This window comes from Danio rerio, chromosome 20 (genome assembly GCF_052040795.2).
Source record: "Danio rerio strain M-AB ecotype USA chromosome 20, GRCz13ab, whole genome shotgun sequence".
NCBI classification, from domain to species: domain Eukaryota; kingdom Metazoa; phylum Chordata; class Actinopteri; order Cypriniformes; family Danionidae; genus Danio; species Danio rerio.
The window spans coordinates 14,597,639-14,613,588 of record NC_141040.1 but is presented as its reverse complement, the minus strand read 5'-3'; the positions used below and the strand labels follow the sequence as shown (position 1 = coordinate 14,613,588).

Genomic DNA, 15,950 nt, shown 5'->3' with positions numbered 1-15,950 from the left:
GAATTAAACTGTTGAGTTTTACCATTTTTGCATCCATTCAGCAGATTTCCGGGTCTGGCGAGAGCACTTTTAGCTTAATTTAGCACAGATCATTGAATTGAATTATATAAGGCTAGGACCATATAAGGCTACTGAATGATTTACTGTCAGTAAACGATGAAACTACAGAAAAGTCTAGCTTTAGGAAAATTATTAAATTACCTTTACTTATTTTTTGGCAGCATGCTAATGGTCTAATCTGATTCAATGATTTATGCTAAGCTAAGCTAAAAGTGCTAATCGCCAGACCCAGAGATTGTTTGAATGGATTCAACAATGGTAAATGTTGTGGCATATGTTTTACACAGCGGTTGCCCTTCCAGCTGCAACCGATCTCTGGAAAACATCCATACACTCTCATTAACACTCATACACTACAGACAATTAAGCTTACCCAATTTACCAGTACCGCATGTCTTTGGACTGTGGGGAAAACTGGAGCACCCCAAGGGAACCCAAGCGAAAATCTAGAGAACATGTAAACTCATACCTGTCAACCCTCCCGTTTTTCCCAGGATTCTCCCGTATTTTACAGTTCTATCCCGCTATCATCCCGCAAAGTTATTTTCCCGTCTTTCGCCCGTATTTTCAGTCTTTCTCTGAACAGCCGAGCCTCCCTAACGCAACACATGCCACCAAACCACCAGGGGTCGCCCCTTGCTCTAAAACGTGAGTCTTCTGTGCTTTCACTTTGTTTAGGAATGTAAACACTTATAAATAAATATTAAAACGGCGTGACTCCATTTCCTTTTGATTAAAGGTGCCGTCTCCCATCCTATACAATCCTCAAAACAGTCTATAACTATATAAACATATAAATGGTGCATGACTGTCAGCTGACGCACTCCACAGTGATAAACAGATGCTGTTTCCTAAATGGATTCTGTACACGCGAACAGACATATACACATAATTAATAATAATAACATATAAAGATGTCGATATTGGTGGGGTTTTTTTCCAAACACAACTAATTTTGTCTTAAATGAGCATAAAAAGTTAGGAAAGCAGTCGAATGCTTTTATTATAACATTAGATGTGTGCATTTTTAAAGTGACACCTCTTATTTAATGTATTTTTTTTTTTTAAATCTTAATGAATGAGAGATTCATTCGTTGCTCTTTAATCAGAATGTGTAAGTTATACAGCAGAGAAACGGCTTATGAGCTTTGCTAGCTTGATTCTGTTTCATTATAATAGCTATTGATTTTAATAAGCTGAACTGTTTGATAATGTATCTGCTGCTAATGTATATATTTATTTTTCTTTTGTTAACAATAATAAAACATATTACTGACCATTTAACTGTTTATTTACAATGAAACAGCTACAAATGAACATATATAGTAATTTGGGGATTTTTTTTAGGGGGGGGGGGGTCCCTTATTATGGTGGGCATATCCCTTATTTTCACATCCAAATGTTGACAGGTATGTGTAAACTCCACACAGAAACGCGAACTGACACAGCCGAGGCTCGAACCAGCAACCTTTTTTGCTGTGAGACGACAGCACTATCTACTGCGCCACCGCATTATATGCATGTTATACAAATAAAAAATACAATTATAATGCTGAAGTATATATGTTCTGCTTTAAAAATGTGCATTATGTGCCAGAACGTCTGTCTTTGTTTTGGTTATTTCAACCTTAAGCCAATTATATTTTAGCACCCTGGTTTGCCTTGGTGAAAAACAGCGCATTTCAGAAAGGCATTTATTCAAAAATGCTCTAAAAGTATGCGTCTGTGACCAAAATGTGACATCCGGTGGACAGATTTAATTAGCAAATTAGCAAATAATATAAATATTACAAGCAGTACTGCTGCTCCCTATACACAGAGTACGCAGGCTGCCTTACGTGTTGTTATTCATGTTCAGTTTCTTGCTTTGCTGCTGTGCATTGTGCTTAATCTATGACATTACATGTTTTGTGACTTTGAGATTCCCCTTTTACCCCATGTTGCTGATAATTACACAAACTCAATTAATTTTATTAACTTGTGCAATACTTTAAAATTCTGTTTTCACACCATCTACTGTACACATGCACTGCACAATTATTTCACTGTATCTATTTTTTATTATTATTTAATGTTATATAATTATATATTATGTAATTCTCTGCAATTTTCTTTGTTTATTGTTTTGTCTATTTCTACATTTCTTATTGCTGCTGTTGTTATTGCTTGAATCACTGCGATGACAATGAAGTCTCTTTAGTCTTTACATCAGTGGATTGATGTGTTTTTAATAGGCCAGATTTTTATTGTTGTACATTACTATATGAAATGACAAAACTGACTCATTCTGTGATTTCTGAAAGATCAATAATCTAAAATTAGTCAAATTACTTTAAGCCACCGGCCAAAAAACATTTTTATTGCATGAGGTCAGCTTTTATCACCATTAATTATAGTGCAAGTGAAATCCATGTTTTGGTTGTAGTTTAGACACATTATGAAGGGTGCTTGACTAGCCCATTGTTTTAATTGTATTTCATGAGTTTTTCCTTTAAATGACTAATTGCTTCTGTGTTGTAAAGGAAGGTTTAATGCTGTCACAAAAGAAGATGAGGTGGAATGACCAGCACTGCTCCAGAGGCACCAGCAGCTGCACAGGTACAGACAGAGGCTGCAGTACTGAGGACCGCCCAACTCTACATGGTACAGAGAGGGTTTTATTCCTTACCTTTTGTAAATGTTTAAAATTAGGAAAAATCTCAAAAGACATGTTAGTGTTTTTTAATGTAAACTATTATTTTGTAATGTAAATATTTCAATGTTTAAGTATATGATCGTGACGCGAGGCTGTCAATCAATATTGGTGGGCGGGGGGACCTCTCTCCTACGTAAAGTTACGGTCGGTCTGAAAACCGCTCCAATTGGTCCACCGTTTCTATTTTGCTAAAGAGCCCATATTATGGGTTTTTGAAAATGCTCTTCCATGTAGTGTGTAACACAGCTCTAAGTGAAGTGAAATATCCAGCTAAAGCTTAAATTTGTAAGTGTACAGTGTTTAAAACTGTTGATTTATCTATAAATGAGTCGACTCATAGTGCTTCAAACGAGTCGTCTTGATGATAACGAGTCATTAGGTGTTTCGCTATGACGTGACAATGAAACCAAGTAGTTTCACGCGCAAACCCGGGAGATTTGAAACCTGCAGCCCCGCCCTCTAACACAGAAAAAGCCACAAACACACACAAACGCACACAAACACGCCGGTCAAATGAAGTGGCAATGTGCAGATGGATATTATTGAGTCTCTACCCAAAGATTAAACCTCAGCATTATAGCCCAGCCTAGAGCAGTTTGAGTGCTTCTGAAAACTACATGCTACAAAGAAGACTTCATCTGCGTTTTTTTTAAAGGAAGCATCAGTAAAGACTACTGATGGACTTTGTCAGAACCTGGATCAGTTTCTTCCTCCATTTCTCAAGTGTAAGTTCGTGCGATAAAAGTTGTTGCCTCATTTACTTAGCTTGCAAATGTAATTAGTTGTGATTTGTTACTTATAACCACGTGTACTGTATCAGGTTAACTCGCTATATTCTCATTTCACATGTAAAGCCTGGTTTATACTTCTGCGTCAAGTGACCGGCGTAAGTCACGGCGCAGGCAACGCGCGCAGCTGTGCATTTATACTTCTGCGCGCTGTCTCTGTTGGTCTGCATTAACACTTCCGAAACGCTAGTTGGCAGTGAGGTGTAAATGTTCCTCTGTGTCGAGTTTCTTCGCTTCTGTTTTGCTTTTCCTGAACACTTCCGGGATGTACAAGTGACTCAAACTCGCTCATTTTGAGGCAGGAACCGGCGGACGTGCAACAACTTTAACTATGAGGTAAACACAAAACAAAACTTTCCATCCGGAGCTCCTTCACGGGACTTCACACTTGTAAACATTCGCTTGCGCCATTCGCGCGGCTCTCGGTCCCGCCCAGACTCGTCAGCGCTACCAAGCCGGCCAATCACAGAGCTTGCGCTACGAGTTGTTGTGACGTGTAGTTACACTTTTTGAGAGGTGCACGTCAGCGACGCCGATGGCCACGGCGAAGGGCTATGCGTCAGCGCCGTAGCTTACGCTGGCGTTTGACGCAGAAGTATAAATCAGCCTTAAAGCCACGTTAAAAACGCGACGGATGCTGCTTTGTGTTTGCTTTGTGTGTGTGTGTGTGTGTGTGTGTGTGTATGTGTGTGTGTGTGTGTGTGTGTGTGTGTGTGTGTGTGTGTGTGTGTGAAAAGAGCAGAGTGTGACAAGGTAGGAGATCTCCTCGCCAGTTCTTGGAGTTTTTGCTCAATAAAATAGTTAGTCGTCGGTATTTTCCAAGTCCATCGTCTGTATTTACATTCACCCACTGGCAGCCAAAATCTACGCCTTACACTATGAAGCGTGTATGCACTTTGACTAATTTTATATTGTTAATTAGCTGCTGGGCATTTCACTCTGTCTCGTGCTGAAGGCAGTCAGTATCGACCATTTGCAACAGTCATCGGTCCAATCAGCGCAGATTAGCTTTGCGCTAAGGAGGGGTTTGGGAACAAATGAATCACTGAACGATTCATATGGGAGTCGCTGGGATAATTAGGTAAAAATAAATGCAAATTACAAGATAATGAAAGTGTTTTTTGACCTTACATCCATATTAGACTGTTGTTGGAGACCCTTACAACCAAAATATGACCCTATTTCATGCATAATATGGGCTCTTTCAATTGAAAAAAAGGACTGTGTGTTTATATCATCCCAATATGACAGTCTATACACTATATATACACACACATGTCTGTCCAAACAGCTTGAAATGTAGATTTTTCACCATAGGTGCCCTTTAAGAGTTGATGAACAAAAGCTACACAAATAGTCACTGAAATTTGAATGTCGTAGGCCAGAGTAACATATGAAAAATTATTTTTAAATATATTCTTCAGGGGTCGCCACAGCGGAATAAACCGTCAACTTATCCAGCATATGTTTTACACAGCCAATGCCCTTCTAGCCACAACCCAGTATTGGGAAATTTACTTTTGTAATTGTTTTCAAATTTATGCAAATTCAGCAGGTTTTCATGATCTATGGGCAGAGCTTATAATGTCAGCATATGTCAAAACATTACATTTGATTTCTAGGTATTAATACAAGGCCAAGGGTTTATTTTTAATCATCATAGGATGATTATATGAACACAAACTGTAGCCACACATCAATGGACACACCATGTAAAACAGAAATTTGCATAAGAGGCATGCTTTCTCTTTCAGCCACACGCACATGCCAATTTTACCCTAGGAAATGTATATTACTGTGTTTGTCTCATGTATCAGCTAAAATTATTAAGTCCTAAGTCTTAGTGCAGACTCTGCAGTCCACCTTTTTTCTCACTGTTAACTCACTTTAAGTTTTCTAGCTCAACACTGATACAGGAATTAATTAAAAGTGTTCAGTTAATAACAGAGTTTATTTACTTGAATGGGGTAAAAGATCCCAAAATACTAGTACAAAATAAGTGAGGTTAATCAAATATAAAAACCGAACACACCAGCCATGCATATATTGCAATTTTTCTAATAAATAAATGAACTGCAATGAGAATAGTTTTGAAATATGTTTTAACTGAACAGTCACCTCTCTCAAATGTTCACCTTCTCTGTTCCCCTCTAGTAAACTGAACTCCACCCAACCATCTGATCTGAGACCACAGCCTTTTAGAAGAAGTTGAAGTCTTCACCACCCAAATACACGCTTACATTATAAATCTGCTAGTTTCTTCTCTTCTCTATAGCTCATTCACTGCTACTGTAAACCAATGCACTCTTAAACACAAATGTTGACTAACAAACCTCCCGTTTACTTCAAAACTTTAATGGATTGGTTTATGTTGCTCTGCATGGAGTCCACTAAATACATAACACCTTCCCAAGTTGTACTACCGATGAAAACTCCTCGAGCTAAACTCTGAAAGATATACTGTAACATTACACTACACTACACATAGTATGGTTCTGCTGGCTTCCAGAGGCAGATAATGACCAGCATTTCCTCCAGAAGTCCGGTGCAGCCAACTGTTACTTGTTTTCACTGCTTTGCCATTTGGCACCCTTCTGCAATACTACAGTATTTTCTCACTCTCTATCTCTCTCTCTCTTAAACAAGGTTCAAATACAGTTTGACAAGCTCAATTTAGCCACTTTCCCCAAATATTTCTTTTAAAAATAAAATTTTACATGGCTTTACCTTCCTGGCTTGCTTATATATATATATATATATATATATATATATATATATATATATATATATATATATATATGGCTGATTCCAGCGTTATGGATGTGACATTTGCAGTAAAAATTCAAAACATAAATTCGCAGAGAAAGTTTACGTTAACATTATATTGAATCATCTGTTTATATTTTCCAAAACAACTAACCACAGAGTTATGGGATCAAAAAAATTCAATCTGTGAACATTTTTATACTTTAAATGAGGAAAATAAACAAGCGTTATGGATGTGACAAAAAATGTCTGCGAGTTTACAGTATACAACATATTTCGTAGAAATTCTGTGAATTAAACTGCACAACCCAAAATAAATATTCCTTAACAAAAGGATAAGAGTTGGCTCTTTATAGAACAAAACTGATTGATTTTATTTTATTTTGACATTTTTGCATTTTTGAGGGAAAAGCTGTGTTATGGATGTGACACTTTTTCGTTATGGATGTGACAGATGTGAAATTGCCATTTGTGTGACTTTGGTAAATCAAATATAATAGTTTGAAAACATTGACAGACACATTTTTAAGTATTTTCAAAGTACTGTAAAACACTTGCCTGCGCAAAAAATGTAGAAACGGTTTCGCTATTTTGGTGAAAACATTTTACTTTTCATGGCAAGGTTGACATTTTCATGGAATTGCTCATATATATATATATATATATATATATATGGTTTTAATCTCCCAGATAGTTTATCACTGGGTGAAAAGGTCTGACAATACCTTAAAAACATAAATTGTTTAATCCACTTTTTAAATAGGTTATTTTCAAAAAAAAAAAAAAAAAAAAACTGTGAATAAATTATCATTTACCTAAAAATGCATGTAAAACATTAACACATTTGTGTGTTTTTTTTTTTCTGAAAAGCAGCCAAGCACAGTATTTTACTGTTTGTTTATCTAAATATACACCGTATACTCAGTTTTTACTATAAAACAGTCCACTACACTCTATTGTAAACTTATTTTAAATAACAATAAAGAACAATCAATCCCTGCACAAACTTTTAAGCAAAAAGTTTAAACGAGTAACTTAACCCGAGTCAGTCATGTTTGGTTAACCTAGATTCAGTAACCGGCTTTTGTTTCCCCGAGAGTGTCCGCTTACCGCACAGAGGATTTTCAAGTATCTTGACTGGACTTTTGCAGTGTTGTGTGTCCGTGTGTACCGCTGTCCTGTGCCCAGTAGGTTGGCGGCGTGTTCGCTCATGTGTTCATCCCGCTTGGCTGAGTCCATTATTGACCGCGCGCTCGCTTTGCCTTGCACAGGTTTGTTGAGCTCGGACTCATTTCAAACTTTGTTCTCTAGTGACTTTGTAGTTCATGAAGCTGAAGGACCGCCCAGCTGCTGCGGTCTAGTCAACCAAAGGTAACATGATCGGCAGCACATGCCCTCTCTTTCTGGCTAATTATATTTAAACCTGGGAAAGGGCAGGACTTAGGCAAACCATGTTTGCACTAAAATAACAATATCAGTAAAATATCAGTAATATATAATCTACGGACATTATCTAATGGACAATAGGATGCCTTCTTGATCAACAACACGTCATATCGTATAATGTTTGTTTGACATTCATTAGACATTCGGTTTGAAACCAATTACATTCTATGCTCCTGTTATAGTTTGAGCCCATACTATGTCAGATGGACAAATATGTCTCCTATATGTTGCACAAGGCTTACTTTCTAGATAAAAAGCAAAACAAAAACAAATATAGCCATATGAATGAATTAAACAATTTAACCATATGAAATTATACAACAAAATAAATACCTAATGTTCAGAAAAACATCCTGGTTATTGCACAAGACAGGAGAATTATAGTTTTATTTATTTTATAATATTTATGTAATATAAAAAAATTTAATGATTATTTAAACTAAAATTTCCTAAATATTAGTATTTTCTAAATATTATTCTTTATGATGCACAAGCTTTTATTTTTAGTTATGTCTTTGTTGAATTTAGATACAGTACTGAATCCATATTTTCAGTATAATGCATACTCTGTAGACACTTAAATGAATTAAACTCTGACAATTTTTTGAAATCAAATCAACTGTAAAATTTTAAAAATATTATTCTTTATGATGCACTAAAACAGTTTTACAGTTATGCCATTGTTTTTACATACAGTAATATATCCATATTTTCAATGTATCAGCTACACCGTAAACACTTAAAATAATTAAACTCTGACACCTTTTGAATGTTAAAAAAGTTACATATTTGGATTACAGGATTACAATATTGCATTTGGCTATAAAAATATTATGAACAATTTGCATAAAAAATATTACAAATTTATTGTCAGACAGTAAGGGCAATAAACGGCAGGCAACAGTCAAATATAACTAACTAACAACTAATTAACTAACTAAATACATAAATAAGCTCACCCATTCCATGGCAAATTGGTGTATGGTAAAACAATATAAGCACAATTATTAAACAACAAAAAATACAAAACAAGTTGAATTACTGTTTATAAAAAAAAAACACATTACTACAAAGGCATTGTCTTATACTTTATAAACAATAATACTTTTAATATTTTACAGATTGTTATATCACTTTTTTAATGCTATATCTGTGTTTGTGGTTACATTGTATCCGAAATACTGAAAATATGGATTCAGTACTATATATAAAAATAACAAAGCCACAACTGTAAAAAACAGGTGTTGTGCATCATAGAGAATAATATTTAGAAATGTTTAGAGTAAATTTGAGTCCATTATTTTTAAAAGGTGTCAGAGTTTAATTATTTAAGCATTTACAGTGTATCCGATACACTAATAATATAGATACCGCACCATATATAAAAACAACAAAGGCTTTACTGTAAAAATCAAAGCTTGTGCATCATAGAGAATAATATTCAGACAATTGTGCAGTTTGTTTTATTCCTTTATCTCAAATGGTGCCAGAGTTTAAATGAATATTATCATTTTTACATTAAAAGTTATTTAAAGAAATATTATAAAATAAATAAAGTGCTAATTCCAGTCTTGTGCAATAACCAGGATGTTTTTTCTGAACATTTTGGTATTTGTTTTGTTGTATGATTTCATATAGTTGAATTGTTAAGTTCATTCATATGGCTTATGTTTTTTCAATTGAGAAAATAAGCCTTGTGCAACATAAAGGGCACATATATATATTTCTATCTAATGTAGTTTTGGCTTAAACTATAACAGGAGCAAATCATTTAATTGGTTTGAAAGTGAATGTTTAATGAATGTCAAATGTCAAACTAACCTTACCACGGTTGGAAAACGGTCATATACACAGATCTAAATTGATTTATTGATCAAAACCAACCTTTTGTGTATTTTATATTGAAATTTTTCTTATAAAAGCTGTCTTTGAATAAATATGTGTATAAATGTGTGTTTGTTTGTGTGTGTGTGTGTGTGTGTGTGTGTGTGTGTGTGTGTGTGTGTGTGTGTTACTATTATTAGTATTACTTTATATCTATTATTAGTTTTTACTTTATATATTTAGATTTTATCACAACGGCAGTATTGCTGAACCCGGAGGTAAGGAGATCCACAAATTAGTATTTTTTGTCATTATTACGAATTTTTACGACAAACAAACACGTTTTAGTATAATCATAACCACATTCGTGTTTTTCCATCATGCTTTAAAAAAAAAAAAAAGCTAAAAAAAACCACCACTAAATTTCGCGATCTATAATCCCTATATTAATAACTCCTGTACAGCAGTCCCGCAACATTCTGACACTGGAATACCCTGTCAGTAATGTAGTGGCTGTCAATGGGCTTTTTACAGTGTCTGCTATAATGTTAATGCTGTTTTTGGTGTGTTTACATTGATGAAAATGGCCACTGTGTAAATACGCAGTAAAGGTACGATCTTATTGCCACATTAGATCATTATGGTAACCTAATATATGCCTTTAGTGATTTCCTGAAGATAAATACCAAAAAATAACACAACTGCAATAACTACAGCAGTTGCCATCGTCTCATCTCACATGAAGCACGAGATTGCGAGGACATATGATGACGTGTGCTGGTGCTGTAGTGCTGTCCCTATTCTTTTTATTTTGAAGCCCTTCCTTTTCACCCTCGGTTGTAAGGGCCAAGGGGAAGGGGTAGGGGTACAAAAATAGAATTGGATTGGGCCTTAATTGTTTGATCATACTCTTGGATTTGAATTTTATTCATTCATTTTCTTGTCAGCTTAATCCCTTTATTAATCTGGAGTGCCACAGCAGAATGAACCGCCAACTTATCCAACACATTTTTTGGACTGTGGGTGAAACCAGAGCATTCGGATGAAACCCACACGAACGCAGGGAGAACATGCCAATTCCACACAGAAACGCCAACTGAGCGGAGGATCGAACTAGTGACCCAGCGACCTTCTTGCTGTGAGGCATCAGCGCTACCTACTGCGCCACTGCTTCACCCTAGGATTTGGATTTTATCTAAAATTTTACTTGTAATTAGTTACATGTAGATGCTGCAATATCAAGGTTTAAACCCTATTTGTTCCAAAAATTTAAAGCATTCTGTCAGATTCCACATGAATTAGTGTATTATGCTAGGATGACCTGAATATGGGCCAAAAGCCAAATGGGGTTTTCAGTCATTGAAACAATGTGTACAGCTGTATTTTTATTTATTTATTTAATTGAGAAAATTTGCACTTTCCAAATTGTTCTGTTGATTGCTCATTTTCTATACAGCTGTACCATATTTTACTGCGAGCGACCACACTAAAATTTTATGGTTATGTTAACTCTAGTTGAATCAAATATGGACAAATCTAACATTTGGTTTAAAAAGTGTAATCTTAATTTAAATGACAAACTTCATTTATTGTGTAGCAGTTTTGTTCAGTGTTGTAAAATAGTTAAGGTACTGTACCCTGTCAGCCTCACAATCCAATCTTTTCTGGCATACTAAAAACAACAATCACTTGATGACATATTAAAATACAGTATTTAGATATTGCAGTTCCAAAATAGTTTACTGCAATTTCCCTATTTGTTTGCAAGAGTTGCTGTTGTTTTAAGATAGCATATAAAATGTATGACATCTTATTTTATTAGAAATATTCATCACAGGTAAATTTTTCATTTTTTACTGGGCTAAATACATCGCTGAGTGATGATATAATAGCTGTTTCACCTAGATTAAAGTTTATTTTACTCAAAAACATATTTTAAATATTGGGGATGGACCCGCGGGACCCGTCCCTCAATGACAAAGGTCCAGAATTTTTCCTATACATGAGCTCATTTGTCCTATTTTAACTGCTACATCATCATAAATTGTGAAAATAAAAATGCTTTAAGACCAAGCAGAATTATCTGTTGATCTGTGTGACCTCTGTAAATCAGTTTTGGCCAATGCAAACTTATTCTTCATGGTTCCAACATCCAGCTGTGCAAGAAAACATACAATCAGATTAAGTGAAATCATGCTTTACTACTGCATTGTATCTAAATAGAGAAAACATTTTACAAGTAAATTTTATTCTAAATCTTCGACCTTGTTCTTGAAACAAAATTGAACAAAAAAGTTGTAAAGCGCCAAAAGTGGCCCATATTAAAATTAAGTTGATCACTAATTTGGCTATTGTAACTATCTATGAATCTTCTATCAAACATTCTTTTTTTTTTTTTTTTTTTTTTTTTACAAAAAAGGCTAGAAAAATCATTAAGCATTTTTATTATTATCTTTTAATTTGTTAGAATGGCCAAATTATGACTGAGGAAAGTTGAATGTGCTGGCCAGTTTGATATTTGCCTAATAAATGACAATTGGCTACAGTTTTTAATTAAAAACTTTAACAGATTCCTATTTTTTTCAAATGATATGATATAATACATTTGCACTTTAATAAAAGGTGTTTATTAATATTTCTTTATTCTAAATATTTAGAAAATATTTTGTTACTGCATATCGTAAAGTGTGGTTATGATGACCATCCGACAAGCTAATTCAGCTTAAAATGTCACTAAATTCAGTATTTAAACCTCATAATTGAATAGAATAAATAGGCAAATAACAGCAAAAATAAAATAAAAATAGAACCACACCTTTCACAAGGCTGTCTACGAGCCTGATGAAATAGCTGTTTCACAAATATTAAAGATTATTTCTCCAGAAGCTGTTTGAAATAGACACTTAATTTCAAATCACAAGCAGGCACCGCGGGACGTCCCATAACATGCGTAAAAAGACTTTGTAAATAGTTTACCCTGCTGTGAATTTACTGCCCCACCACGCCCTCTCATGGAAAGTTGCAGCATACACAATCATTGAACTTATACTTTTGAGCAATAATGAAAAGGCAATATGGTAAGTAGGTAAAATCATATCTAAAACATTTTTAAAAATCATTATTAATGACTTTAATTATTAATTAAAGTCATTATTGTATGCGATTTGAGAAATGCATAAAAAAAATTTAACATGTTAGTTTAATGTGTTTATAAAAGTGTATTTCATTCATTATTTACCTCATGTAAGTTATATTTTCATCCACCCAGATGAAAATTATTCTTCAGTTTATTATTGTGCTGCAATATCTGCTGTCTGAATCTGGAGAGCCAGCAGGGCTGATTATGCGAGCTGACAGTATCACTTCCCTAATTCATTTATAGTCTCACTTACAGCATCCTTCAGGAAAAAGAGAGAACCTAATTATATGAACAATACAAAGCGGGGTCATTACATTAAGCTTAATTATTGATCAGCATCAACGGAATTTCTGCAATGTTAATTTTAATGAATGGTGAATTCATTGGTGAAAGGTGAATGTTGAAAAATTTTAGCTTTTTTTTATAGTTAATGAAATTTTAATGTGATAGACATTTGAGCATGTTCGGCATTGAATAATGGACATTTGAGCATAGCCTTTCATTGACAGATCATTAGCAAAGTAATTTAAATTAAAATATGAAAACAGCCATAAATGTTTTTAACTCTGTGACCCTGTTGGAAATGCATAGTTGTTTTTGCTGAACAGGGAGCTGCTCGAAGGTCTGCCAGCTTGATTTCAGCCTGGTGGTCCAGTTGATCCATTATCTAGATGAGCCTGGATCTATTCTTGATCAAAAATGAACTGTGTTGAAAGCAGACACCATGTCTGGGAGGTAAGCGATATCATATCAAGATTGAGAAAAAAACTGATATCCTCTGAACAATTTGAGTCTTTCACAATGGATTATTTGAACAGAGAGAAAAAAGAGAAAACCTGTATGCGTCTCTGTAAATGAAAGGTGCGTTTTTGTTCACTACAGAGAATCAAGAATTCAGTAGTTAGTGCAACGAATGTCTGTTTTGGCAAATAAATCATTTTTAAAATAGGAAATGTTAAAATATTAAAATATTTAAATGTTATAAAACCTATTCAAACAAATATTAACAATTTAGCAAAACGTAGGCCATTACATACATACATTAGGTACATACATTTTCATGTGGTTTCTTAATTAATGATGTGTGCGTGCGTGTGGTGTGTTTGACTACATGCCATATTGACAATGGTGGGGCTATTTTTATTGGTATACAGAACAAATTGGTATAATGACGTTTACAGTGCATACAGAAAGTATTCATAGCGCTTCACTTTTCCCACATTTTTTATGTTATAGCCTGGTTTCAAAATTGATTAAATGCATTTATTTCCTCAAAATTCTACACACAATGTTCCATATTGACAATGTGAAAAAAAATTATTTAAATTGTTGCAAATTTATTAAAAATAAAAAAACCTGAAAAATCACACGTTTCTCATGTTGCTCATTCCTTTGTCTTCCTCTCACATGAGGCCTACAGACAAATCCTTTGTCTTCATACTTGGTTTGTGCTTTGACATGCACTGTCGTGCCTTTTCAAATCATGTCTGATCAACTGAATTAAGATGATTAATGATCAGTGGAAACAGAATGTACCTGAGCTCAATTTCGAGATTCATGGCAAAGGCTGTAAATACTTCTGTACATGGGATTTTTCAGGTTTTAAATTTTTTTATTAAATTTACAACAATTTCAAAAATATTTTTTTTCACATTGTCATTATGGGGTATTGTGTGTAGAATTTTGAATTAATTTAATCCATTTTGGATTAAGGCTGTAACATAAAACTGTGGAAAAAGTAAAGCGCTATGAATACTTTCTGGATGCACTGTATGTCATGACGATATGCCTTGTGTTCATAACTGTTGAATATCATACTTAACAGGGTAATTTCTCATTCAAAATGTGCCACATGTTTCCATTGAGAATTGCTTTAGGGGTTAGGTTTAAGGTAAGTTGCGATAACAAGCCGTTTTTAGAGTATAAAACAAATTACAACAATGAAGTCATCATAAACCATCAAAAAAAACAAAGCTTCCTCCTCTCTTTGTGTATGTGTGTGTGACATCATCAATAAGCCTTATACTAGAAACAATGTGAAACCACTTTCCATCATATGTGCTCTAAATACAGATTATCCAGAAATGTCCAAAGTTTGTTGTATAACAATTTTAATGGCTATTATAAAACAATTAAGGCCTAATGGGCATAATTAATCAGCTTCAAACTTCACCAAAGCCGCTCACTTAATTCTAAAACATCCTGTAAATAAATGCAACCTTGCAGTTTTTGAGATCAGTTTAAGCTTGATCATAAAGAAAATCATGAAATCCTTTCATAATCATGAAAATGTGTTCATTTTGAAACCATATTTACAACATAATAATATGTGTTTGTTTTTTTACCATGTGTTTGCTTAACAAAAGCATTCATAAGTATATGTTTCTTAGAATTTGAGATTTATAATTCTTTAAAGCTGAATAAGTTTTCAGTGATCTCTTGCAGCAAGAAGGTAGCTGGTTCGAGCCTCAGCTGGGTCAGTTGGCTTTTCTGTGTGGAGTTTGCATGTTCTCATCATGTTCATGTGGGTTTCTTCCGGGTGCTCCAGTTTCCCCCACAAGTCCAAAAACATGTGGTATAGGTGAATTGGGTATGCTAAAATTTACTGTAGTGTATGAATGTGTGTGTGAATGAGTGTCTATGGATGTTTTCTATATAGGTTGCAGCTGGAAGGGCATTCGTGGCATAAAACATATGCTGGAAAAGTTGGCGGTTCATTCCGTTGTGTGCGACCCCAGATTAATAAAGAAAAAAAAGAAAGAAAAAAAAAATATATATATATATGAATGAATGAATGACAGCTAGTATTTGACTGATTTCAGAAAAAATCTGTAATCTAAAGATCTAAAAAATGAAAATAAAGACAAAACCACTATTAAATTTGAACAAATTACGTGTCCAGCAATGCTTAATATGATCAAAAATCGAGTGCTGATCTATATGTTGGAAATTCACAACATATATTAATGGAACATGCTATTTATTTAATATTCTTATGCTTTTGGCATTTAAACCATACAATGTATTTTTTGGTTTTCCTACAAATGTACACATGGAACTTCACACATTTTTTGGTCCATGATCACATATGCATAGGTTATACGGGATACATTTGAAAAATAAAGAATCCAAAAATGGCATCAACAGAATTAGTTGTGGAAAACCCTTTATCGTCAAAAATCCAGTAAACGAGCGTTCAGTTCAGTCCCAGTGGGAGGTTATGAAGATAAAA

General features: G+C 34.3%; 2 protein-coding genes across 4 annotated transcripts in view; one reads left to right on the top strand and one right to left on the bottom strand.

Annotated features, from left to right (window-relative positions):
* enpp1 (ectonucleotide pyrophosphatase/phosphodiesterase 1) overlaps positions 1 to 7,599 on the bottom strand; it is a 117,831-nt gene extending 110,232 nt beyond the window's left edge. For all 3 annotated transcript variants that reach the window (XR_015517794.1, NM_001030168.2, XM_087297371.1), the window contains exon 1: positions 7,420 to 7,599. Coding sequence is in view for 2 of the 3 variants with exons in the window: in NM_001030168.2 (NP_001025339.2) it covers positions 7,420 to 7,548 (129 nt within the window). In the remaining variant the exon portion in view is untranslated. The remainder of the gene's footprint in view (positions 1 to 7,419) is intronic.
* Positions 1 to 15,950, top strand: part of LOC137488715 (uncharacterized) — a 731,364-nt gene that overhangs the window by 524,306 nt on the left and 191,108 nt on the right. The gene's annotated exons all lie outside the window — the stretch shown is intronic.